We start from the raw sequence: 24,382 nt of genomic DNA, 5'->3' as shown, positions 1-24,382 counted from the left end.
ACTTAATTTTGTGTCTCAGATAAATTCTCAATCCATGATTGCAAAGAAAAGCAGGTAATTGTTAAAGTGCTGGCTGGAAGCTTGCCAAACAGCAATCTTTTAATGCAAAAAATGACTTTCATGATGGCTTATTGTGTGTTTTCTATGTTGATATATACAAATTTCTTAAAAAAGACCTCATGAATACGATGTTTATCAGTGAACTCTGAAATCTTGTATGTTGGAGTGTCTCTGTTCACAAAAGTAATGTTCACAAAAAAAAAAAAAAGACATGTAGCTACATGTTAGCTGTGATGGATTACTGGTTTGTTTTCATAACCTACTTGAATCAACTTGAAACACTGGCTGTAACTACAAGGTCGGGAACTGATTTAAAAAGGCTGGCAGGAACGTTAAGTATGATGCATTAAAGACAACATATATGCATGCTATTTTACAGCTACAGGATACTGTGAGCAGCAGAGATTTGAAGCTTCATGTGTTTGTTGCACATGGATAGAAACCGCTGCAGTCACAGTCAGTGTTGCAGACTGCCATGAACAGCGTGGCAGGCGAACCAGGAGCAGCCATCTCCCGGCTCTGAGCTCTACTTTGTCTGTCTCACACTCAAAATAGAGGCAGTGACCTATTCAGATGTCATGAATAATTAAACTCCAAGGCTTTGATTTTTAAAAATTAACATATATTTCTGACATTCAAGGTGAGGTTAGTCATGGTGCTTGTGAGAGACAGCTAACTTCACCCATAGGTCTTTTCACAGCAAACATTTTGACTTGCCATTGTAGCAAAAGCACAGGTGTTGCTAATAACATCAGCAGTGGCTTCATTCTACATGAACCTGCACGCACACTACCAGGACACCGAAGACTGAACAGTCTTCATTAATTTTACTGTTCGCACTTGTGTTTATCCTACTGTGACATGTAAAACTGCCTGCTGTGAGAAGGACCTAAATCTAAATCTTGCATCAACGACGGCCGACAAGGGCAAACGCGCCGCAAACGGTAAAACACTGCAACACAAGAATGATGCAAAACCAAAAACACACAAACACATAAAACAAATGCGAAAGAAAAATGCTGCAAATATCAAAAAACACACAAAACCCCAAAACAACTGCAAGAGAAAAATGCTGCAAATTCACTCTACAAAACAGAACTACGGGGACTTGACCTGAGGGATGGACCGGTCCTGTGGGACCAGACCCTCGTGAAAGACATGAAGAAGAAGAAGAAGAAGAAGAAGAAGAAGAAGCATGTTGGCTAAGTTACGGTACGTTTTCCTTTATGTATTTTTTTTAAACACTTGGCCGTAATATTGTAAAAGGTTACGGCCAAGTGTTTAAAAAAATACATAAAGGAAACTGTACTTTTTTACTCTTCTCTCCAAAACTTAGCCAACTTTCTTCTTCTTTTCTTCTTCTTCTTTGTTTTCTTCTTCATGTCTTTCACGAGGGTCTGGTCCCACAGGACCGGTCCATCCCTCAGGTTGGCCTGGTGCACTTCTGTTTTGTAGAGTGAATTTGCAGCATGTCTCTCTTGCAGTTGTTTTGGAGTTTTGTGTGTTTTTTGATATTTGCAGCATTTTTCTTTCGCATTTTTTTGTGGGTTTGTAAGATTTTGCTTCTGCTTCATTTCTGTGATTACAGCAATTTTCTCTTGCAGAGGTTTTCTGTTGCATTTGTTTTATGCGTTTGTGTGTTTTTGGTTTTGCATCATTCCTGTGTTTGCAGCGTTTTGCCGTTTGTGGCACGTTTGCCCTTGTCGGCCACCGTAAACAAATCCCATGAAAAGAACAAAACCAACAATGTGCTATTCTGTCCCTCAACTGTCTGACTTTCTTACCGCGTCACTCAGCTCCAGGGTTCCAACTGAAGATAAATAATTTTTTAACAACTGGCAACAAATACGTAATTTTAATAAACCAGACATTGCCTATACAGGCAACACTTGTTGGTAGAATCAATTACTTGTTGGTTTTGTTCTTTTCATGTATCTCATTCCAATAAAACATGTACAGACTGTCATCAGCCGTACTCTGCTACGGCAAAATAAGACAGAAACTGAATACATCACAGCCCCGGTGCAGTTGTGGAGCATAATGTTGCTGATGCTGAAATTGTACACCAGCAGATACAGTAAGCTCTACCTCCACGTCTGCATTATCATCATCTCAGCCTCGTGCAACCCTGCATCACCCCAATTAGGGCTAAGTCCACCATGCTGCTGTTTTGATGTGCAGCTCAGTTCAGTTCCAATCAGCCATGACGGGCTGGGATCAGGGGGATGTCGAGGAGTCTGCGAAAGGGAGGTTTTGGCATGAGGAGCATCGTGAGGGAGCATTTTATGGCCTGCACATAACTGGTCAGTCGGGTTGTAGCTCCATTAGTTCTGGACCATTGTCTCTGTACGAGTTTAGAAAGATGTCGATGTTATTACATCACTGCTCTCATCCTGGCCTGTCATGTGGGTCCCATAAGACTGATGTGAAGAGAGAAACTATGCGGTGTGAGCTTGAAGATATGCATGCATATGTGGGTGTGTGTTTGCATGTGTACATATACAATACAATAAATCTTTGGTGTTGGAGGGGTACAAATCAATTATTGCTCAGTGCAGCCCAGCGTGAGAGACCAGTGGCCTGAGCTGCAGGAGTGAGCTGCTGATGTATCAGGGGATCTGGGATTTTAAGACTTGTGTCTGTTAAAAATGCATCAAGTTTATCAAGGGAAGTGAGAGTTCTCTGGGCTCATTAGTCTGAATAAAATAGCATGCTCTGGCATGAAGCGATTCCAACGTTAAAACCATTGCCAGTTAATCCATATGAGAGCAGATACTGCCTGGTGATCAAAACTGGAGCCGTGTGTGTGTGCGTGTGTATGTGTGTGTGCGCATGTGCATTTTGTGTTGGGCTGCTTGAGAGAGGAGGAGGAGAAAAAAGAGAGTATGAGTGATGGAGAGAGAGATAAAAAGGCTGGGAGAGAAAAAAAAAAGAAGAGGATGAGACTGTGCAAAGAAAGGAGATGAGAAACGGAAAGAGGGAGTGATGAGGAGAGAGATGGCGAGCATAATGGGAGAGGAGCAGCGAGAGGCGGTTCTGACCCGCACTGTTTTTGTGCCGCTTAACGCTGCTGGCAATGGTGTGATCAAACCCGGAAAGACTGAGCCCTACACCACATCCCAGCCCCATAATCCCTCTCTCCGGGGACCCAGATAAAACACGCAGAGGACCTCGTCTTTCCCTCTCATGTTCCTCCACGCTCCCTCCCTCCCTCCCTCGGCTCGAGAACGCCGGATCACGTACAATTACAAACTCCATGTGAAATGAGCTCTTTGTACTGTACAAATATGGAGGCAGTTTCGGGAGGAATCTGCACATAACATCCACTATCAGCACATCCCTGAATCACTGGACCTAATCAGGCTCGTCCACGCCTTGGGAAGCCACTGCAGTTGGAGTTGAATTAATTAGGCTGGATGTTATCAGTCAGTGAGCCATTAGTGATGTTCCTCTTCTTGATGCGTATCTCTTGATATCTCATCAGCCTTTCTCAGCATTTTACATGCAGTCTTATCAACCTTCCTTCTACCTTGCCTCCACTGGGCCGGCAGTCTGTTTTCAAACCAGATTTGAGAGCTGCGTGTGTACGTGGGATCTGTTTAAGTCTACGTCTACGTGTGGGTGTGAGAGCTGGTTGTCAGGGACAACGATACTTACAGCTTTCGATCTCCAGGGTGCAGTTTTGCTCATCGAGAGGGTAGCGGCGCAGGTCCATCATGCAGGCTGCGGTTGTGGTGATCCTGCACACAGAGAGGGATGGAAAATAGAGGATTCATCAAAGAGCCGACCGAGGCTGCCACGAGCGGCTCGGTTCATTTCATTTGACCTTCACTGCAGAGTACGATGTGCACGTCAAAGCAGGGTGATGACAAATCCTCACAACTACAGTAACAAGCACCTGATGTGGAATCATTCCTCCGGAAACAACAGGATCAAAGGAAAACCGTCATCAAATAGGTAATTAACTCAAGATCAAATCTGGGAACGCCATCGTTGCAGAAATTTGCTGTAATTTTGAAGAGTTGAAAAAGATGATATAAGTAAATAAAACGATGGGCCAGTTACTGCTCTGTCTTCCCTTTCTATTTATTTATTTCCTGTTTTGAGGGTCTCAAAAGACAGCCCCTGCTGATCCCTGCAACAAACTTCAACATTTCCAACCTTGTATCTTCTAACTCCTGTTTTGTGTGCTCTCCACGAGGACCCAGCTCCTTCTGTATTCACTGGTGTTTTGATGCCTTGTTTTTACGCTTCCACCATTTTATTCTTATCTTTTATTTGTAAGTTATAATGTTTGTCTTAACGTTAGCTTTCGCTTTTGCTTGCATTGTCCACTGTATCAATAAAGGTTAAAGGAATTCCTGAACTGTGACTTGACATTAGTATTAGTTTTCAAGTTTGCAGCCTTTTATAGCTCTTTAACCCCTGAGCTACATCCCACGTCCAGAATACAAACTAATTATAAGCAAGTGTTAAGCATGCAATGCATTCACACTGGAGAAGTGACAAAGCATACTAACAAAACAAATACGCAAAAAGAATATGGACAAGCTAATGAGAGTAAGAAAAATCTAAAATAAATAGCTGATAGGTGAGAAAGCTCCTGTAAGATCTTCCTGCTTTGTACTGAAACTGCTGCACAACAATTTCCCTCAGGAAAAATAAAGTTTTATTAAATCATAAAACAAAAAAAGCAATATTTGGAAAAACTATTTTTCATCAAATGTTATTGTCCTCCATCAGCGCATGTATTGCATCACTTCTTGTTGGTGCAAAATGTACAGTACATCTATTTCTTGTTAACAACTGTACACTGTTAGGAGAAGTACCGACTGCATACAATTACCACTGTATGTAGTATGGAACTGGGACACAACACCGGCTTTATTTTCAGTCCATAACTAGATAAAACAAGAACAGGGTTCAACCTCTGGTCACACAATCCTGTAATAAAGAGCCGCCGAGTGCGAGCCAGCCGCGTCTGACAGGTTCACTCAGAGCGACGCACTTCCTGTTACACACACGACAAGTTGGCCAAAGCTGAGACAGGCTGGCACTCGGCCCTGCCAAACCCCCGAGGCTGTCTGAGAGAGACTGGACACACAATTTAACTACAGGGACTAAAGCTAGTGTCCTAGAGTTGTAAGACAAACCCCCACACACTGTCACACACATGCACACACACACACACACACACACTGATTGATATAAAACAAGATAGCATCATGCAACCATTAACAATAACAGCAGCCTGTGGCAGAATTCCCAGTATAGTTCAAAGTATATGTCGTGACCTTGGGTTTCCCTTGTCAGAGCTGGTTACTATCAGTTCATCAGTTTAATGTCTTAATGATCAATTAATCCATGGATGACGATGAAAACTAGTAGAAGTCATTGATGGTGAATAGATTGATGGTGAATAGATTACACTTAAAAAAATGTACATGTTTCTGATACGAATTGACTGTGAAGGTATTTCCCTTATTATGGGAAACTACAAAGTTAGTTTGTGATGGGAATAATTTAGGATAATCTCACTGGACTGGCACTTTAAGGATGTGAGACTTTAAGGGATAGATGGAAAAGACAAAAATGACCATGTAGTAGAATAAAATACTTATCAATTGACCAATTTTTAATAAAACAATCAGGTGGGAGTGTGTGTTGTTGCTTAATCCCGCAAATGAAATATTTCATGAAATAGTTTTTTCAAAAGTCCTGCTCACGCAAAATGGCCTAAAGAAATACAGAAATCTCTGACGATCTCTGATGGTAGACAAATCCATACTGACTGACGGTGAATATTGTCATAATGCCCAACCGTACTTCATGAGATGGAGATATTTTTTTTTTTGCCATGTACAAACAGTGAAAAACAACACATCTTTTTAAATTTCAAATGTTATGCATTTTGAACTCTACCGTTTCATAACTCTTCACTGCTTAACAAATAAATGTAGCACTAAAAACGAAATCACAACATCTTCCTCTCTTAACTCCATCGTAACTACAAACTTATCTTGAAGAGTGCTTTGTCTTTAATAATTAAGAGCAAAAGTTTATTTGAAATCCTTCTGCACAAGACTCGCAGCTCCCCTGGGCCCAGCCTGGCAAATTTAGGATTTCATTTTTTGAGATGTAGAGACACACAGTCTTTCTCTCTCACACACTCAGGCTCTCTCTCTCTCTCTCTCTCTCTCTCTCTCTCTCTCTCTCTCTCTCTCTCTCTCTCTCTCTCTCTCTCTCTGTTTCTCGCTGCCTCCCTTTTCTTGCTCTCTGGGCTCTTATATAAGAGCCAGTTAGCAGGGCCATGGTGCACTGGGGGATTAACACAGGAGTCTTATTTCTGTCCCAGTTTACCCTTTTTACAACCACAACTTACTGGGATGTTGCGCTCACCAGCCAGTCACTCATCACTCACTGTCACCAGCGTCACCACCACTAAATCACCATGGCAGAGGAAGCACAGGGGAGAAGTGAAAATGAGGCCAAAATGGCAGGGGTAAAAATAACAGCCTATTTATAGCCCACCTACATCATCAGCAGAAGTCTTTTGTCAGAGACTCTGCATCGCCGATCAAGGGCTGCTTCTGCATCCCCTGGTCGAGCCAGCATGGCCAATACCCCCGCTAACAATTAATAAACAGCTAATAACGAGGGAGGAGGAGAGACGGATGAGGATTTCTCTGCAGGATTCCCTCCCTGTCTTCGCATTCGCCTCCTCCTCCTCCTCCTCGTCATCTCCGCTGCAGCGAGAGTCTGCCGTGGACCTCTGCAGCAGCAGCAGCGGCAGCAGCAGTGATCATGAAGAGCAGGCTTATTTGCTCTTCATCAACATCAGGGCCGGTCCCTCTCTCTCTCTCTCTCTCATCCCAACCTGCCGGAGGAGAGGCCACGCTCTAACAGATCACGCAGATTCAAACACGCTACATTTGCTCTGCGTCGGAGCTAATAGGACATAGAGCTCTAAAAAAAGGCTGTTTTTTTTCTGCTGTGCATGTTCCCTCACAGTTCAGCCCTGGCTGTGTATGTGTGTGTGTGTGTATGTGTGTGGACCCCCCCTTAGGCAGCCTGTGCACCTTTATTCCAAATGACCTTGTTTACGGACATAACACAACCACCACGAATTCCCAGACAGAATCTCATTTCGAGGGAGCGTCACGGCAGAGAAGCAAATGCAGAGAGAGATTTTTGCAAGCAGGTTACAAACCAGTGCATCCTTTAATTAAACTGGCCTTATTATTATCACATGGACATTGTAATGGAGTTAGAAGTTAAATTAAGATGGAGAAGCTTCCTCCATTTTGGATAGAGAGCCCGTGTTGAGCTGTGGAAACATGGCATGCAGGATTGTCTCTCCCTGCTGGGGCACTGTTGCCAAATTTGAAAATAAAATGTCTGCAGTGGCAACAAAAAGCGTCCAGCGTGTGTGCCAGAGCACGCCAAATCAAAAGAGAGGTTTCCCAATTTCAAACCACAGGCTCGCCTGAACACATGCAACATACAAGCCAGTCCTGCCAGATCAGTAGTTTCACAGAGAGATGGATAACTTTGAAGGCGATGCTAAGCCTGTATTGATCGTATTGACAGAAAAAAAAGGCTTATTCAAATCCCCCTCTTTCTCCACTCAGCAGCTTTCTCCTCCTGGCCATGCGATGTCATCTATTGAGCTGCAGAGTGGAACACTCCTCGCCCTGACAAAAGAGGACGTCAGTCTCCATAGCACAAGGATATGTCCTCTCACAAAAGGAGTTACAATATTCACAGAGAGAGAGGGGAGGGGGGGAGAGAGAGAGAGAGAGAGAGAGAGAGAGAGAGGAGAGGGGGAGAGAGAGAGTGAAGGGAGGAGGAGGGAGAATCCTAACAATTTCTCCATTTTGAATGAAGTCTGACCTTCATGTCTCTTCCTTTCTCTCCGGCTCTCCCTCTTTTCTCAGTCCCTCTCTGTGAATTTTGAGCGACATGCATCAGGAGTCATGCACTGAATGTCTTCGCTCGTTCCTCCTTTCCTGCATAAAATGAAAGGCTAAGTGGAGTTTGTGTTATTTTTTTTCCCCTGTCGTGTGTGTCTGTTCTCGCAGCCCGGGCGGTATCTGTGTTATTGGCTGAGCCTTTTCAGGGGCTGGGTAATTAGATCAGACTACCTCTCCCCGAGAGTCAGCCTCAGCACCAAAGTGACAGTTGGGAGCACCGTTGCAATTTTCTGCTCCTCCTGGTAACTGAAGATCAGGATTTGGCAGGCTTGGGGTGCGCTCTACATCCAGGGAATAAGGAGCAAACAACACCTCACCCTTCCTCCTCCACATGCACCCCAAAAATAACACTCGCCCACACCCACCCACAGACACAGATCCTACACACACACACACACACACACACACACACACACACACATCTAATGCCTCCTGCAAACTAAACAACACTAATCTATTGGTGTTCCCCAGGTACAGTGTTAGCTAATTTCAGTTAGCTCAGCACAAATCCATATTCACCTTTGAGGCCAATAATATGTTTACTTTCACGGCTTATTATGCAAGGATTTAGAGAGACAACATCATATCTTATAGTGGGACATGTTTACTAGTGTTTGAGGTTTAAAAGAAGGCAAACAAGCCATGAAATGATGCAGGATAATTGATTTTGCACTTGTTTTATTTTGTAATTTCACAATTATGTAAAGCAATTATTTGTATGTTGTTAATCAATAGTTTGGTTGTGTTTTGAAGTGTGCACATGGGGTTTAAATTGTGTGGAGCTGGAAGAGGAGAAAAGGAGGGTTCCTACACTGCAATCAGAGTATTTTTTGTATTTGTTGTGGATGAAATTCTCGCTCGTAGCTAAATATTCAACATAGTCTCTTCTCTCTTCTCACACCTCCCCAAAGATTTTGGCACGTTTTTAAAAAGAATTGTCAAATCTAAAGCAGCAGAGCTCATTATATCCTGACCTTTAGTCTCCAGGAAAAAAAAAAGGTTCCTACATTTCCCATCATGCATCTTTTCATTAGACCCTCCCTGCTGGACGAAATACACCTGCATGGTTTCAAACTTGTTGCCCCAAGGCTTTCTGCCATAAATGTGTAGCCTCTGAACCCTGATGACATCACTGTGACATCATCAAGGTGATGTTCTCAGACTTGAAAAAGCTTTATTAAAAGCCACAGAGGACGTTTTATACATACATATGATAATGCTTCAACACGTGGGTGGTAATAAACATAACGTAAACTGACCTTCAGTGGTGGAAAGTGACTATAAATATTGACCTAAATAATACACTAAAATATAATTGTGATGTATGATTTGATGATTTGCGCTACTTTTTACAGCCATATGACGACATATGATCAATTTAGAAAATATGTAAGCATTTTTACATTGTGGTGTTCCTACTTTTACTTAACTAAAGCATCTAAATACTTACATTAACTGATGAACTTTACGCTGATGATAAAGGCTAAAATGAATTCATAGCCAAACAGTCATGCCCTCAGACACCCTGGCAGGACGTGTGTTCACACATAACCTGTTTTCCTGAGGACTCCCAGTCTCCTCTCAGTTAGCCATCTCCTCCACGTCCACTAAAGCCCTGCTGTTGCAACCAGCCGGCCCGTCTCCACAGGTATGTGTCAGTGTGCTCAGAGCATGCAGGCATCTGGCCGGGCTGACTCTGACAGAAGCTTGTGTCTGGACTTGCTAGCATCAAATAAAACTCGGACCAAACCCACGAACCAAATAATAGAGGAGCCGGGAGGCACCGGCACTGACAAGGACAACGTATCTGAGGTAACATCCACATCTCTCTGCTGCACGCATACCCTCAAATTTACAACAACCCTCTCATGGCCTCCATTGCTTTTTTGGCTGTTATGCAAAAATATGTGTTGGGCTTATATAATTGAGTCAGAGCGTTATAAATTACATTTCTCGACTGTTGAAACAAAATGTAGCGATGAATAATCTGGTGCAGTGCAGATACTTAAATTTTTTAAGCAGTCTTTGCGCAAGAAGGGCATCTCAGTCTAGAGAGAGAATGACAAATGCTGCAACATCTTGAATTAGCAACAATAATCTCATCTTTTAACCGCGGACACTAATCTGAGATCATTTGCACAAGCGACACACACACACACACACACACGCACACGAAGAGGAGGCGACAGATCAGAGGAGGCAGCAGCACAGTGATGGACGGGCTGTGCTAGCCTGTGAAGTCAAATACGCAGCATCAGTACAAATACAGATTCAGTGTTTGTATTGAACTGCTACATTATTGATTATGAGTTATCAATTATGGATGGCAGTCTCCTCAGAGGCATCACAGTCCAACACCACAAAAAGATGTCTTGTAGACGGGGTTGAACCATCTTGCACAATCAGACTCACTTCGGCTGTTTGTGCCACCCTGCTTTATTATTGATCACAACCAATCAATTATTGATAATGGTGATCGTCAGGGGATGTGAAAGGCTACAACATGAAGGCATATACCTCCTCCTATAGATAGCTGGTTAAGGATAATTCCACTTTATTACAATTTAGGTCAGCCGTGGCCGTAATTTCTAGCAGACATGAGAACGTTGTATTGACCAAAGGGAGCGCTGAGATCTGCGAATGTGGTGACTCTCCAGCAAGAAATGAGCAACCAGACGATCAGACAGGCTGTAGCAGCTTCGCCAGATTCGGATCCATGCTGCTGGTTTCCAACCATTCTGACTTGTGACCATTGAGCCCCCCCACAAAAGACTACCAGTGACCCCACACAGCCACCGGCCTCACGTGTCAATGAGCTGGTCACTTCACAGATTTCAATAGAAGGAGATTGAAAGCGGTCAAATTCTCCAGTATTTCAGGTAAAAACAGCAAAAATGTGTTTTTATACTGCTGTGTGTTACTTTTACACTTTTTTAATGCATTTTGATTGCAGTTTATAATAAGAGTACAAATCATATACCTGCATGACTCATGATGATTTAATCCATGTGAGAAATGTTCAATCACACCTCACACATAAACTGATATGCAACCGAATGAGCTTAATTACAGTTACAGCACTTGTTCTGACAGGAATATGAGGATTTTTTATTTTTTTTTTAATCAAACTCGTTTTCAAATGTAAATATTAAGATAAAAAACATGAATACAGGATTAGAGCTACATAAATCAAGTCTGATGTAGCTGAAATTGAGCTGATTTGATTGCATATCAGTTCATGGATGAAGTAAACTGTGAATTAACATTCCTTAACTGATGATTTATGTGTGAACTCATCATGTAAACTGTGCTCATAGCGATTTGATCATTTGTTAATGGTGAGCAACAGGAATTTATGATACATTCTGAATTAATTCATGCATTAAATCATAATGAGTCATGCATGCATTACTAAAGTATAATATTTGCACCCTTGGTATAAAGTATTTTTATGTCATCTATAAACACTTTGACTTGCTGCTGACTTGCTGTTGAAAGCTGCTCCACAAATAAACCTGCCTTGTCTTCCTTTTCAATCTTGTTAATCGTGTCATCACAGAGTTTGGGTAATAATTTTGGATTTTCTTCCTCCAAATAAGTTTGTGGTTGTTTTATCTTCATTTGACTGTTCACGTTTCTGGATTATTTTTAGCTGTGCCGCTGCATTGCAAGATCCCAGCTGTATGTTGTGTCATGCTGAGTAAGAAACTGAAAAGCCACAATAGTTTAAAGTCAAAATTAGAGTTCATTAAAAGGGCTCAATCAGACACGATGCTTCTGATGCAATCACACTACTTCATTAAGCATTGCAATCAATCCACTAATTGGGAAGGGCAGCAGTAAAAGGCTTACCTGAGTCCATAAAGCACTGTGCCGTCGGGGTGGAGACGGATCATCCTGTTCTTGACGGTGACGCCGTGAACGAAGGACTTCTTGTCATTGAGGAAGTAGGTGTCGGGGACCCACAGCTGATCCGCCACTCGGTTATCCAGAGTCAGGTTGTAGGCGATCTCAGAGTAGGACAGACGCTTGTCCCGCCACGCTTGCTGGAAGTACATTGTCAAGGTGTAGTCCTGGAGGACAGAAGGGGGGGGGAGTCCATTTAGTGAAGCTAGAGCAGGACATCAAAGACTAACTCATAGTGAGAATAGTAACGCTCATGTTGATTACACTATAAAGCCAAAACGCCATCTAACCAGTCTTTCAGGTGGTACACTAAGCATAGGAATATGTTTCATTTCCACTATCATCTCAACTGGGAAACATGTCAAGCCCTGACAGAATGTCATCCAACGCCAACATCTGACTCCATAGATGTGTCACAGCACGTTGTATAGACTGTGCATAGTGAGAAGGTCAGCAAAAAGGTCATTGGTGGTCCCAAAGGCCGCGGCCTGTACTAGAGGCCATGGTAGCTGGGGTTGGGGGGTTAATATTCAACTATCCTCACTTAATTTTGAGACCATAACCAGAGGGGAACTTTCTCAGCTGGCTGACTATTGTCTCACGCTAAAAATATCTGCTTCCACTTGAACGGATGAAGCCACTCTCTGCTCTACAGAGACAACACTCTCTCTAATGCAAATGGCCAGCAGATTTCTGCAGCTAGGGTCTCCTCTTTTTCCCTGTTGTTGCTTCCAATTCTGCATAAGAAACAACTAAACTACTGAGATTTCGAAGAAGGTTTTCCAGATTTCACCTCAGTGAGAAAACACGTCTGTACTGTACAGTTTGTTTTTACACATGCTCGGAGATGTAGCAGTAAACTGCATGTCCTCGTCTCGCTCTCTGTCTCTTTTCTTTGCTTCTCACTCTTAAAAAAAGACTTACACCCACACAGCCACAGTAAAACACAGCACTGCAGTTGGATCTGCTCTGTTGCAGTGTATTGCAGTGCAATCGATGAGCAGGAAAACAAATTAAAACATTTGGTCCGTGAAACGAGGCCCTTGAGCTTTTGCTCCAAGCGGCCATCATCGTTACTTATCATCGTGTTTCTATGTTTTCCAAGCCACACTGACACCGCAAAGCAATCGCCACTTTGGCTCTTAAACTCTTATCATTCATTGCATGCAGTGTGCGCGACCAAACACTGCGTATAAAGGGCATCTAAAAATACACGAGCTGCTGCCATGTTGATTTTTTCAGGAGTGAAAAGTCAAGCGAGGACGGCCGCATCCTTATCCTGTTTTACAAGAGTTCCCACTGAACCTTCCTCTCACACTTGCTCCCTCTCTGTCTCATTATCAGCCCGTCGATCGGATGTCTCTATCACCTTTGGGATCGTTAGCTGCTGCCTGCAGGCTCGGTACGCTTCACCCACTGAGGCAGCGTCCTCTGCAATACATGCCCATCCTCACCGCCATCCTTTGCCTTGTTGATGAAGGAGCAACACAAGGAGCTAGAACAGTCTGAGGGGAAGATACTGTAACCCTCTCTCTGACTAAATTAGAAAACCGAAGCAAACAATATTAACTGAAGCCCTGCGGTAACAATCTGAGCAGCGTGATTGTTTTAAAGCACAAATTATTTTTGCAATATGGCGTCACAGACTTTCAGCAACAGTCTCTCTGTATTCTTTTTTGTTCTTCCACACATTTTCGGATTTATCTGGAGTGAAACATCCTTTGACATTTTGGTGGATACGGTAACAAGCGTGAGGGATGTTTGCATTCATAGTTCTTAAAGTGTACATCACATGAGGGCAGAATTTGTGGCTTTCTTATCACTGTCAAATAATAAGCTCACAGTTTTTGGATTATTGAGAAATCTTTAAGTCTTTCAGAGTCCGGAATTTGCCAAAAATGCAAAGAATTTGTCAAACAATTGAAAACCCAAGGATATTCAATTTACAACGATTTAAAACAGAGAAAAGCAGCAAAAATCCTCTCATCAGAGGAGCTAAAACCAGAAAATGTTTCTGCTTCATAAATGACTTTTACACATGATTAATCATCAAAATACTGCGGTGGTTAATTCGATCGACAACTCAGTTAATCCACTAATGATTTCAACAGGATTTTTTCTTACAGTGTCGGAAATAATTTCCTCATTCAGTCACTCAATAGTCAAAGCGAGTCAATTTGATTTATATAGCCCAATATCACAAATCACAGAACTGCCCCAAGGGGCTTCACAATTGGTACAATCTGTCTCTTCTCAGAACCTCGATTTGGATGAGGAAAAACTCCCAAAAAGACGCCTTTGATAGGAGGAAAAAATGGAGGAAATGTCAGGAAGAGCAACAGAGGAGGGATCCCTCACTGCTCACTGCTCTCTCTATATAAAAAACAGTTTACATTAAAAGGAAAATCAGACACTTATGAACTGCTGTTTGTCTGGTGTCACCAGTTGTGGAGCTTTGCATTAGCAGAAAGTTACTTTTTCACTGTATTGTGGGGATTATGTGAGGGTGCCACATAGTGAATAAAATCACACTAAAATAAACAGTTAAATAGTAAATATAGTGCACTGTGGAGTAAATAGGTAGTGATTTCAGACACAGCAACAGGCCTTTATCACAGCAGACACAGTAGGAAGAGCTCAGGTGTCAGGCCTACTAATATCATTAAAGACGGCTCTGTTCTATTCAAGTGTCCTAGTAAACCACGGCAGTGTGACAAAGAGCCAGCATGCACAATAACAGGACCCTGAAACTGAAGCAGCTAAATGGAATTCAGCCATCATTCATTTTACTATTTACACCTGTGCTTTACTGCGACATGTCAATATCTCTTAAAGGTCTATTGAATACAAAACCTTTTCAAATGTGTCTCTTAAGTTCATTGAGCTTGGATTCAAGATGCCTGCTCTCATTTTATTGTGTCTGTGTGTGTGTGTGTGTGTGTGTATTTGTGTGCATTTGTGTGTGCAGTGTGTCATTGTCTATGTTTGGGGGGGGGGGGGTTAAGAGTATAGAGATGCACAGAGAACACCTGGGCCTGCACGCTGCCTCCTGGCTGTGCTGTAAAATGGCAGCGTAGTTATGGCTTCACAGATGGTGCTGCTTACCTCCGCTCGGACATCACTTGAGCTCAGAGAGGGACACAAAATACAGCTGCCTCCCCTGTCTCTCTCTCTCTCTCTCACTACAGTCCAAGTTATTGTTCAAAGAAATCTGCAATGTAAACTACTGTACTGCCGGGGAGGGCATTTCGTACTGTGACAAGGGAAAGGTGTTGTGCTATTCTGGTGCTGTGCAGAAACACAAAGCAGGAAAAACATGCAAACAGAGTAAAATCCTGAACATCTGCATGTCCATCTTCAAGCACTAAAAAAATGCATGTAACTGCATGTATTGTAGTCATGTCACAATATCAAGCAAAACAGCTGCTGCTAAAAAACAAAAAAAAAAAAAACCCAATCAAAGCATTTTTTAACACAAAATATGAAGTCACAGTAAAAGGCGTCTTTCTTGTTTCAGCATTTTGTCTCCTGGACCCAAAAAAAATGATTTCTGAGCAATAAAAAAAGACATTTAACCGGTTAAGAGTCTCTTCCTCCGCACACAAAAGATGGGGAAGGAGGAGCAGGTGCAGAGGATTTTGCAGCGTGCAGCATCCAAAAAAAGCCAAAAATAAATAAATAAATGAAAAAAGTGAGAGACAGACCATCCCATGCTGGAGTGTCGGTCTCCAAAGCGACCTTCAGTCTCCTTGTCACAAGCACTCCTCAGAAGCCCTATTAACATCACACAGTGAGCATCAGTGAGGGAGACATCTTGTGGAGAGCACCAACATTAAAAAGAAAAAAGAAAAAAATCATGACAGCACTGAATATATAAACAGGATGAAGATACAAACAAGGCCCGGCTAACTTAAAAAACATCAAGGCTGGTTGCACAGTGACAGTGTCTCACTACAGATATGTTTCTGGGCTAACAAACCCCCATTAAGAATCTGACAGAGTGACAAGGAGTACATTTGTGTTTCCCTGAGAAATCTGACAGGCTACAGTTGTTACAAGACCTCCATTACAACTACATCAGCTGTCACAACCGACATGGGAGGGAGCTGCCGACAGACGAGCTCCACACAATGCATACTGCTCTGTTTGTGGGTTTAGATTTGAAGAAACCGCTCATGTTTATGCGTTCACCTCTTCTCTGCAGCGCCATTTATGTGCTTATTTTAGGTTTGTTGTTTATGAAAAGATGTGTCCACCACCACAGTCGCCCTCGTTTTCATTTTTAGTCATTTCTTATTCTCTCTACCAGATTTTTTATTTTTTTTATTTTTATTTTTATTTTTTTTAATTTGTCTTCTTTAATCCCCAAATGTTATTTTTGGGGTTCTGGAGACCTTAAAATATTTGACATTGTTTTATCGCTTGATACTTCTTTTTCCTAATTTTATGAACGTTGCTTGTAAACATGATTTTAAACTGTTTGCTGCAGAAAATGTTATCTTTGATTTATCTATGGTGTTACTGTAGTCTTTTAACACTTTGCTCATCTAACAGAGAGAAGGACCTGTTTGGGGGCCCCAACTTTTTGTCACACAAAATGAATGTATGTGTGTTAAGCATCAATTTTATGGCATTTTTTTCTATTCCTTTTTCTATTAGGAAATATGTGTAAAATAAAACACTTTGTTACAAAGAGCAGTGTTACCACTCCAAAACTGTTTTTCATGCTGGGTTTTAATAAGGTCAGAAGAAAAAAAAAACATTATTTTAAGGAAAAAAGGTTCTTTTTTACACGTACAGAACTGTGGTCTGTGGGACCCTAAAAAAAATGAGAAAATAAAGCCGATTTCAACAAAACACAAGGCTTAAAAAACACATCTCCATCCATGAACTGTTGGTGTGACAGTTGGGATGTGAGCTTTTCTCCCTCCTCTGCAGCTTTACGGGAGCAGACGGACATCCACCGTAATGCTAACGCTCTCCTCTGCTGTGTCCTGCTGCAGAGGGCTCCAGCAGAAGCACAGAAGAATCTGCTGATAATAACAATGTCTACTGTGCACAGCTACGAGGAGACGACGGGACGTTTGGGCAATAACAAGCTCGTCTGCAGACATCACAGCCTCTTGTCTGCTTGCTTCCCATCTACAGGCTGGAGGAGATGCCACTGCACATCAACTGGTCAAGCTGACTTTATTCATTTGTTGTGCTCTCCGTGTCCGGTTAAGTTCAGGCTTCAAGTTAACTATTAGGGGTCAACGGGGAGTTAACGCTTTCTGAATGAGTTGCAGGCCATTCACACCCTGAGGCAAGTGACAACATGGACGCCTTTATGACTTTCTTTCCAATGGGTCATTTTTCAGCTACTTAGCTTCAGTGGAGAAAGTGCCTGACAGAATCATTAAGGGAGTCATCAGCACAGTAAATGCTTTTAATGGAGCTGGCTAACACAAGTTTTGAGACACGCAGCTTTTTTGTTCCCGCTCTGGCCATTATGAAAGAATATTACGAGCAGTTTAAACTTGGCGTAACCTCGTTCTTGCAGTGCAACTCTGCAAGGGTAAGTGTTGGTAATTAAAGCAAACAACGAACCAGCACGGTAAAAATAGGAATACTTTTTCATTACATTGAATCTGATTGTTTTTGATTGGCGCATTAGAGGAAACACATGTCAGAACGCCACCATTAGATTTATAACTGTAGAAAGCAAATCAACTGTAATTTACCAAAAATTCAAGTATTCATTTAAAAATATGACACTAACTGCTTAAGATAGACATATTTTTTGGCACATTTTAACCTAAGTATTGATACATTGTGTGTATTAAAACCTTTGCTAATCAGGTTTCACTTTCAAATCTGCTGTAATTATGCTTTTTTTTTTTTTTTTTTTTAAAGCTCAGGCTCTCCTCTGTTCTATCGTCACATTAACTCAGTCTCACCGGACTAAACATTAAACAGAGAACCAGTGTGCATGTAAGAAAGCTGCAGGATTAAGTGTTGTTCTTATGCTGTAATTATGCTGCTGACCATATTAATCTGTTACTCCATGTGTCCACTCAGCATAACTAATGACATTGTTCTGGACAACCTGCATTCCTGTCTTAAGCTTTTAGGAAAGCTCAGCAGAGCAAACAGAGCAGGCAGAATCAAAGCCGCACCGGATGAACAAAGAGACTGAATCTGTCCTGTATTTAAATGTTCAAAAAAATGTGAATATATCTGTATAAAAATGTGCATGAACTGCAGTTCTGATTCATATTGTTGAAGCAACTTGAGAAAAGCCAGAGAAGAAAGCGACACGGAGTTAAGATTCTGTAACATTTCAGATGAGAGCTGATTACTTACTCCAATCACTGACTGTCTGATTAACATGCAGCAATTCCGATAATCAAGTAATTGTTCCAGCCATTTATCATGCAAAGATGGCAAACATGTGCAGGATCCAGCCTCTGCAATGTGAGAATTTTCTGCTTTTCTCCCGTTTAAATGTGAGTAAGATGAATATCTTTGGATTTGAGAGGTTGGACAAAACAAGCAGTGTGAACATGTCTGTGGTGAACTGTGATGTGCGTTTCTCACTATTTTCAGATATTTTATAGAGTCAAAGATGAATCCATTAATTGAAAGAAAAATCTACCATTATTGGCAGTCCTATTTAAGATATTGCAACCATGAACACTTGGGGGAATTTCTTGTATTATTAGCATTTATGGGGAAAAAAAAAATATCAACAAAATGCAAAAGCACCCAAAAAAAAAAATCTGGCCTCTCTTCAAAGACAACCTTCACCTGGATCACAAACGTCTCAAACCTTGAAAAAGTCCCTCGAAAAAGAGGCCTTATTTGCTTTTCCTTGACTTCCCTGGATCCACCAAAAAGGGCTGCGTTGTCATGGCAACACTGAGTAAAAATAACACAAGCTTATTTTCCACAAGCTGAAAATAAAATGGAACAGGATCAGTTTGGACAAACAAGATCAAAATGGTTGCTAATTCACAGGCACAAGAAGCTGCGTCTCTCGCGCGGATGTGGGCTCGCGACGTCTTCCCTCTGGTCTTCGCCCCCCCCCCATTATCTGACGGCCAGATCCCCTTACTCATGTAAAGAAAGCGGCGCTCATCAGGATAATGATCGTAATAAAGGCAACGCTCACGCCCCACTAATTCCTCCATCCCAGAAGCCACCACAGCTGGTTTGTTTAAATCTTTTAATTCACAGCCAGCTAATTAACATTCAGAGAACAGTATTATAGTACAGGCAGTGCCTCTTAACAACCACCAACCTCAGGTATTTTACATGTAATTAACAAGCGTGATGAAGAGAAGACGAGGAGTGAAAATACTCATTTGCTTCACTCCAGCCTCGGAGTGCATACTGTGGCTATACTCAACATATGGATGTACGCTGAAGATGTTATTATGCAGCACTGATGCATTGCTGAGACAACAGACTCGACTCGTATTTAATCAGCTGCACTGGCTATGTGCAGAACACTTTTTAATGCACCGTAACCGGGGTTCGGTTCCTGGATCTGTGATTTCAGCAAAAACAAACAGCATTATGCAAATGCAATTTCAGCTGCTAAGTGAGGGAGATGAGTGATGGAGCAAGATGCCTGCACTGAGCAGACAGAGATAAAGGGGATGGTGGGATGGTGGAATGGCGGGATGGGGGGGGGGGGGGTCTCAGCCATGATATCATATTTGTGCCATATTTTGCACTAACCCCAGTGAGTCAGCAAAGCCCACCCAGCGAGGATGTGTGGTCACACCTCGGACTCGGAGGACACTTCCCTCTCAAAATAGCACATTTGTAATGTCATGCAGGCGAGGCTGCTACCTCGGCGCTGACTGACCTGCACATTTTTATTGCCCGACAACACGGCCGACCTTTGAGCCTCAACAGGCCATCGCTGTGGATCACACGGGAATGCACAAAAAGAAAAATGACCATGGCACTATGACACACGTGAAACCAACCTCTTACATGTGCACAACACATAGAGGGAGGAGCGGCAAAACTACAAATCCCACTTCATACTCAAACACCATCTCAACAGCCATCATGCCCTTCATGTCAGCGTAGAAGAAAAATGCCACACTGGCTTCAATCAGCCCCGACCAAAATGCAGAGTTCATTCTCCACCAGAGGCGTTTTTATCTTTAATTAGAGGAGCGAGCAGCTGTCTACAACCCAAAACCTGCTCACCGCCATGATGGCTGGCCTGCTCACAGACACTGATTTCAAAGCCAGGTCATATTCTTTCACTACTGACAGGAAATTACTCCATTTTCCTTCAAGTTTTCCTACTGTAGGTGAAAAATCCAGCCTTCATTTGGAATGAAGGGGAACTGATGTGGATTTGGTTGGTGTTATAAGAAAAAAAAAAAAAAGGTTCAGTTTTCCCCAAAATAAATTCAGATAAATCAGAATCTACTTCAGATTTACAGTTTCCACCCTGATTAAGACCCTGTGGGGCTGACATTTTAACCAGTGTGCCTGACTGGAAAATGGCTTTTCATACAACTTCTCTCCTTCCTTTGAAAAACGTTTTTATATCTGTGAGTAAATTCATGTTCCCTGGACTTGCGACACCTAAAACTGACTCAGCACTTCATCTTCATTCTTCTTTTTAACTCTGATTAATAATTTAAGTGATTCTTTCAGTAAAAATGGCAAAAACCAAATCACTACTAAGAGCTTTTCAAATGCTTTTTGTCTGGTTTTCTCAGTTTTTTATGATAATCAACTGAAAATCAAGATTTTTGGACGCTTGGTCAGACAAAACAGCACTTTAAGACATGAATGTTGTCTCCAGGAACATTTTCACTTGACAAAGCAATTGATCGGGAAAATAATTAGAGATAGTTGCAGCCTTAGACTAAAGAGTTATAAGATTAGCTGCATGTAGAGTCTTGTTTTAACCCCCCAAACTTCACTGATTCATTCCAAACTCATGCAGTGCAGACCAACACATTATTTCAAATCACTGCAGGCATGCCAACGCTACCTAAAATACCAACTACTTCAAATCAAATTTTTGTAGAAAAGGTTGCACAGAGATCTAGATCCATTTGATGAAACTGTGCAGCCATCTTGGATTTAAGCATTTCCCTCAGCTTGAACATCATGTAGCTGCAATGAGGAGCAATGTGGAGTGATTCTTCCAATCTTAGAGCCACTTGAGTAGAGGAAAAATGGAAACTGTATGTTAAGGGGTTAATGAAGTCGCTCTCCTGTGGTCACACGGGGTCTGCAGTAACTTTTCCTTCAGCTTCCACCAGGATGTAGAATATCATTAGAGGAGACGGGAAACTGATCACAGTGACCTTCACCTCTCTCCCACCCTGTTCTCCACCAGCTTCATCCTCGCCTCTCCGTGTTGTTTTCCCTCTCAGCACTTTAATCTTAAAAGCGGCTGCCCCTGATGAGGAAGATCAAAGCGGCCCCGCACCGAGCACAGGTCACCGACTCCATCCTCGTGATCACGCTGCATGATTTGATTGATTTCTCTCAGATCAATCTCATCCTCTACTGTACCAAACGTGAAGAAAGGAGAAGACTCCGATCTGTTATGTAAGTCTCAGGAAGGGTTTTTCACAAGGTAACATCAACGTGTAGAACACAAGTCAGACGAGGGGGGGAGGGGGTTCAACTTTTTGTCAAAATTTGTCTGTCGTGTCAGAGGGACGCCTGTGCAGATCTGGCAGGGAGAGCTTTTTCGAGAAATGAGCGAGATGAACGCTCTCTCATAGCCACAGGGAGTTGCATGACGTCAGTCGCCATTCACTGTTTGTGCACAGGTTTGTGTCTTGTTACACACACAGACACACACGGATGTATGAAGCAGTGTTTTTTTCCAGATGAATGCTTGCATAGATGCCTAGTTCTTAAGTAAGATAACCCTTTGGAGCAAGGCAGAGGTGGATTACATGGCTGCTGAGCCCAGAGTCACAGCCAGGGATCCAGTCAAAGTGGTGGGAGGGAAGGATGGAGGAGGAAGAGAGAGAGAGGGACAGAGAGAGAGAGAGAGAGAGAGAGAGAGAGAGAGAGAGAGAGAGAGAGAGAGAGAGAGGACGAAAGCAAGAGAGGGGTTTCTATTTCAAATCTCCCCGGACCCCCAAGGCACTTCCGTTCTGGATGCATCCTCCACCAAAATAAATCATTTCCATCAAAGGAAAAGCTCTGACCATTCAGTGCTTTCCCTCATCCAAAGCAAACTTACATACGCTGTCGTATTTATGTACTAAAAACTCCTTCGGTGCAGTTTAAAATGACCACCAGACACACGGATTTGACAGGCTGCCACAATCAAAACATCTGACAGGCAAAATTAACAAGACATCAACTGCAAAATGGCTCAATTAATAATAGAAAACATGTCTCCTTCCATTCCTACTGGCAAACTTGTGTTTCATCCTCTTATATAACATCTCTATTATGTTGCTCCATGGAGAGGCTGCTTTGTAAATCATCTTTTCGCTCACTCTGGATTCTCTGCTAAGACTGCCCTTCATATTGTCTCTGAAAGCATCAAAAATGACATGAGCACAAACCAGTTACTCCACACCAGAAAGAGAGTGGATTTAATGCAGTGGAGCTACACTCAAGTATTGCTGTGGGTTTCTTGTGGGCTGCGGTCTGTCTGTCTGTCTGTCTGTCTGTCTGTCACACGGATCAATAGGTGGTGCTCTTGCATGGGCTGCTGAACTTTTCCCCCCCTGTCCTCTCTAAGTCACACATGACGTTCATCTTTGTGCACCAGAGCTCAAGCCGTTTTTTTTCTCCTCCTGTTGCAATATGCTGTGTGACCAGACATGTATTATTAACAAACTGCTTACGTCATCTGACAAGTAGGGGGAAGATCATTTACGTAGACGGTGATGATGTGATTGGTAGCTGAATTAAAAGCCTCAACAAAAAAAAACAAAAAAAACAAAAAAAAAATGATGCCAGTTTGAAGAAGAAGAAGAAGAAGAAGAAGAAGAAGAAGAAGAAGAAGGAGTTTTATCCTTTTTGTAGGTAACTGCATGAAGGGGGGGGGGGGGGGGGGGGGGGGGGGTGCGTGTCAACAAAATTACACCACCGAGGCTTGACAACGTGAAGCAGTCAGGAATACACACACACACACACACACACACAGAGGCAGCTCTCCGCGCGCGCAGCCGGGGCTGTGCGTCCGAGTGCGCCAGTGAGTGTGTGTTTTGAATTCAAATGCAGCAACACACCAGAGCTGCAAATGCAGAGACTGAGAGGAGGATGGCGATGATGTGTTTGGGAACGGAAGCCTTCACATTTTATTTATTTATTTATTTATTAACCCGAGTAAAATCTATTCACAAGATGCCTCCGCCCGGCACGGATTCCACCGGCTCTCTCGCATGCAATCGCTCACACCGACCCATGATAAGCTGCCCACATCAGAGGTATTCCAGCCGTGCCAGGCACAATTGGCAACATTAAGCGGGGCTAATAATCATGAAGATGCACCTACCATATTGACTTCAGAGACCATGTCTATGCTGGCTATGTCTATATTCATCCCCACAGCCACCGGCGCACCTGTGAAGGAGAGAAGGCATTAATACAACATATATGAATAATTCTCTCATCATGTAAATTTAACAAATTCGTGACGCGCGCTCAGGTTCCTCTCTGCTCCCCTCCACCTACAGGAGACTTGTGCATCATCAGCCCGAACACACACACAAAAAAAGACGAAAAAAAAAAAGAAACTCTTCATGTTTAACACGCAGATGAGATTAAAATGCTGTTAATTTTATCTTTTTAGTGGAATAATCAAACATTGATGAGCAGGATCGATCACGTTAAAAGCCTGTCTTATCTCCCCATCAAATGAAATATGCACATCATTTCTCATAACCTAATTGGAAAGGCCTATTTGGCTGTGAAGGGATGATTATGTAAATTAAAGCAGATTTTGCGAGTCATTAAACATGTATATCACGTCAGGAGGGCGTGAAAACATGACATTCCGTTTTCAGTTTGCTCGTTACCTCCGAAATCTGGCCTCAACCGAATGTCGTATCCTTTCATCAGTCTGTCCACTGTTTCTTTTACCAGAGGCATATTGCTCGGATCTTTGATATCCTTGACGCTGGGGAGAGAAAAAGGTGGTGTAATGCAGAATAGCTTATTAATGTCACACGCCAGGCACGTTTTAACAGAGGCTTCATGACATGCGAGACAGAGGACAAAAGGTGCAAACGAGATTACCTTTGAGCCCAGACAAAAGTCACTAGTAAGGAAAAAGTCAAAATCCCAAAGTGGTTTTTCCTGATCCTCCCCATCGCAACAGTTTTTGAGGTGGTTTCGCGATGCGAGTGAGGAGAGCGCGCATCCAACTTACTCCAGACAGTGCAGAGGAGCCAATGAGAGGCGCATGCGTGCAGCCAGCCCAAGATCAAAGAGTGGAGACTGAT

At 42.6% G+C, this 24,382-nt stretch overlaps 1 protein-coding gene across 2 annotated transcripts in view; it reads right to left on the bottom strand.

The window, feature by feature from the left end:
* The window catches only part of gabrb2a (gamma-aminobutyric acid type A receptor subunit beta2a), a 31,071-nt gene extending 6,727 nt beyond the window's left edge, over positions 1 to 24,344 (bottom strand). For both annotated transcript variants that reach the window (XM_076738501.1, XM_076738502.1), the window contains exons 1-5: positions 24,177 to 24,344; positions 23,957 to 24,057; positions 23,434 to 23,501; positions 11,886 to 12,106; positions 3,718 to 3,800 (exon numbers count right to left, since the gene is read on the bottom strand). In XM_076738501.1, coding sequence (XP_076594616.1) covers positions 3,718 to 3,800; positions 11,886 to 12,106; positions 23,434 to 23,501; positions 23,957 to 24,057; positions 24,177 to 24,250 — 547 coding nt within the window. In that variant the 5' untranslated portion in view covers positions 24,251 to 24,344. The remainder of the gene's footprint in view (positions 1 to 3,717; positions 3,801 to 11,885; positions 12,107 to 23,433; positions 23,502 to 23,956; positions 24,058 to 24,176) is intronic.
* Positions 24,345 to 24,382: the final 38 nt, after the last annotated feature.

This window comes from Chaetodon auriga, chromosome 9 (assembly GCF_051107435.1).
Source record: "Chaetodon auriga isolate fChaAug3 chromosome 9, fChaAug3.hap1, whole genome shotgun sequence".
NCBI lineage: Eukaryota > Metazoa > Chordata > Actinopteri > Chaetodontiformes > Chaetodontidae > Chaetodon > Chaetodon auriga.
This window is presented reverse-complemented; position numbering and strand designations above follow the sequence as displayed.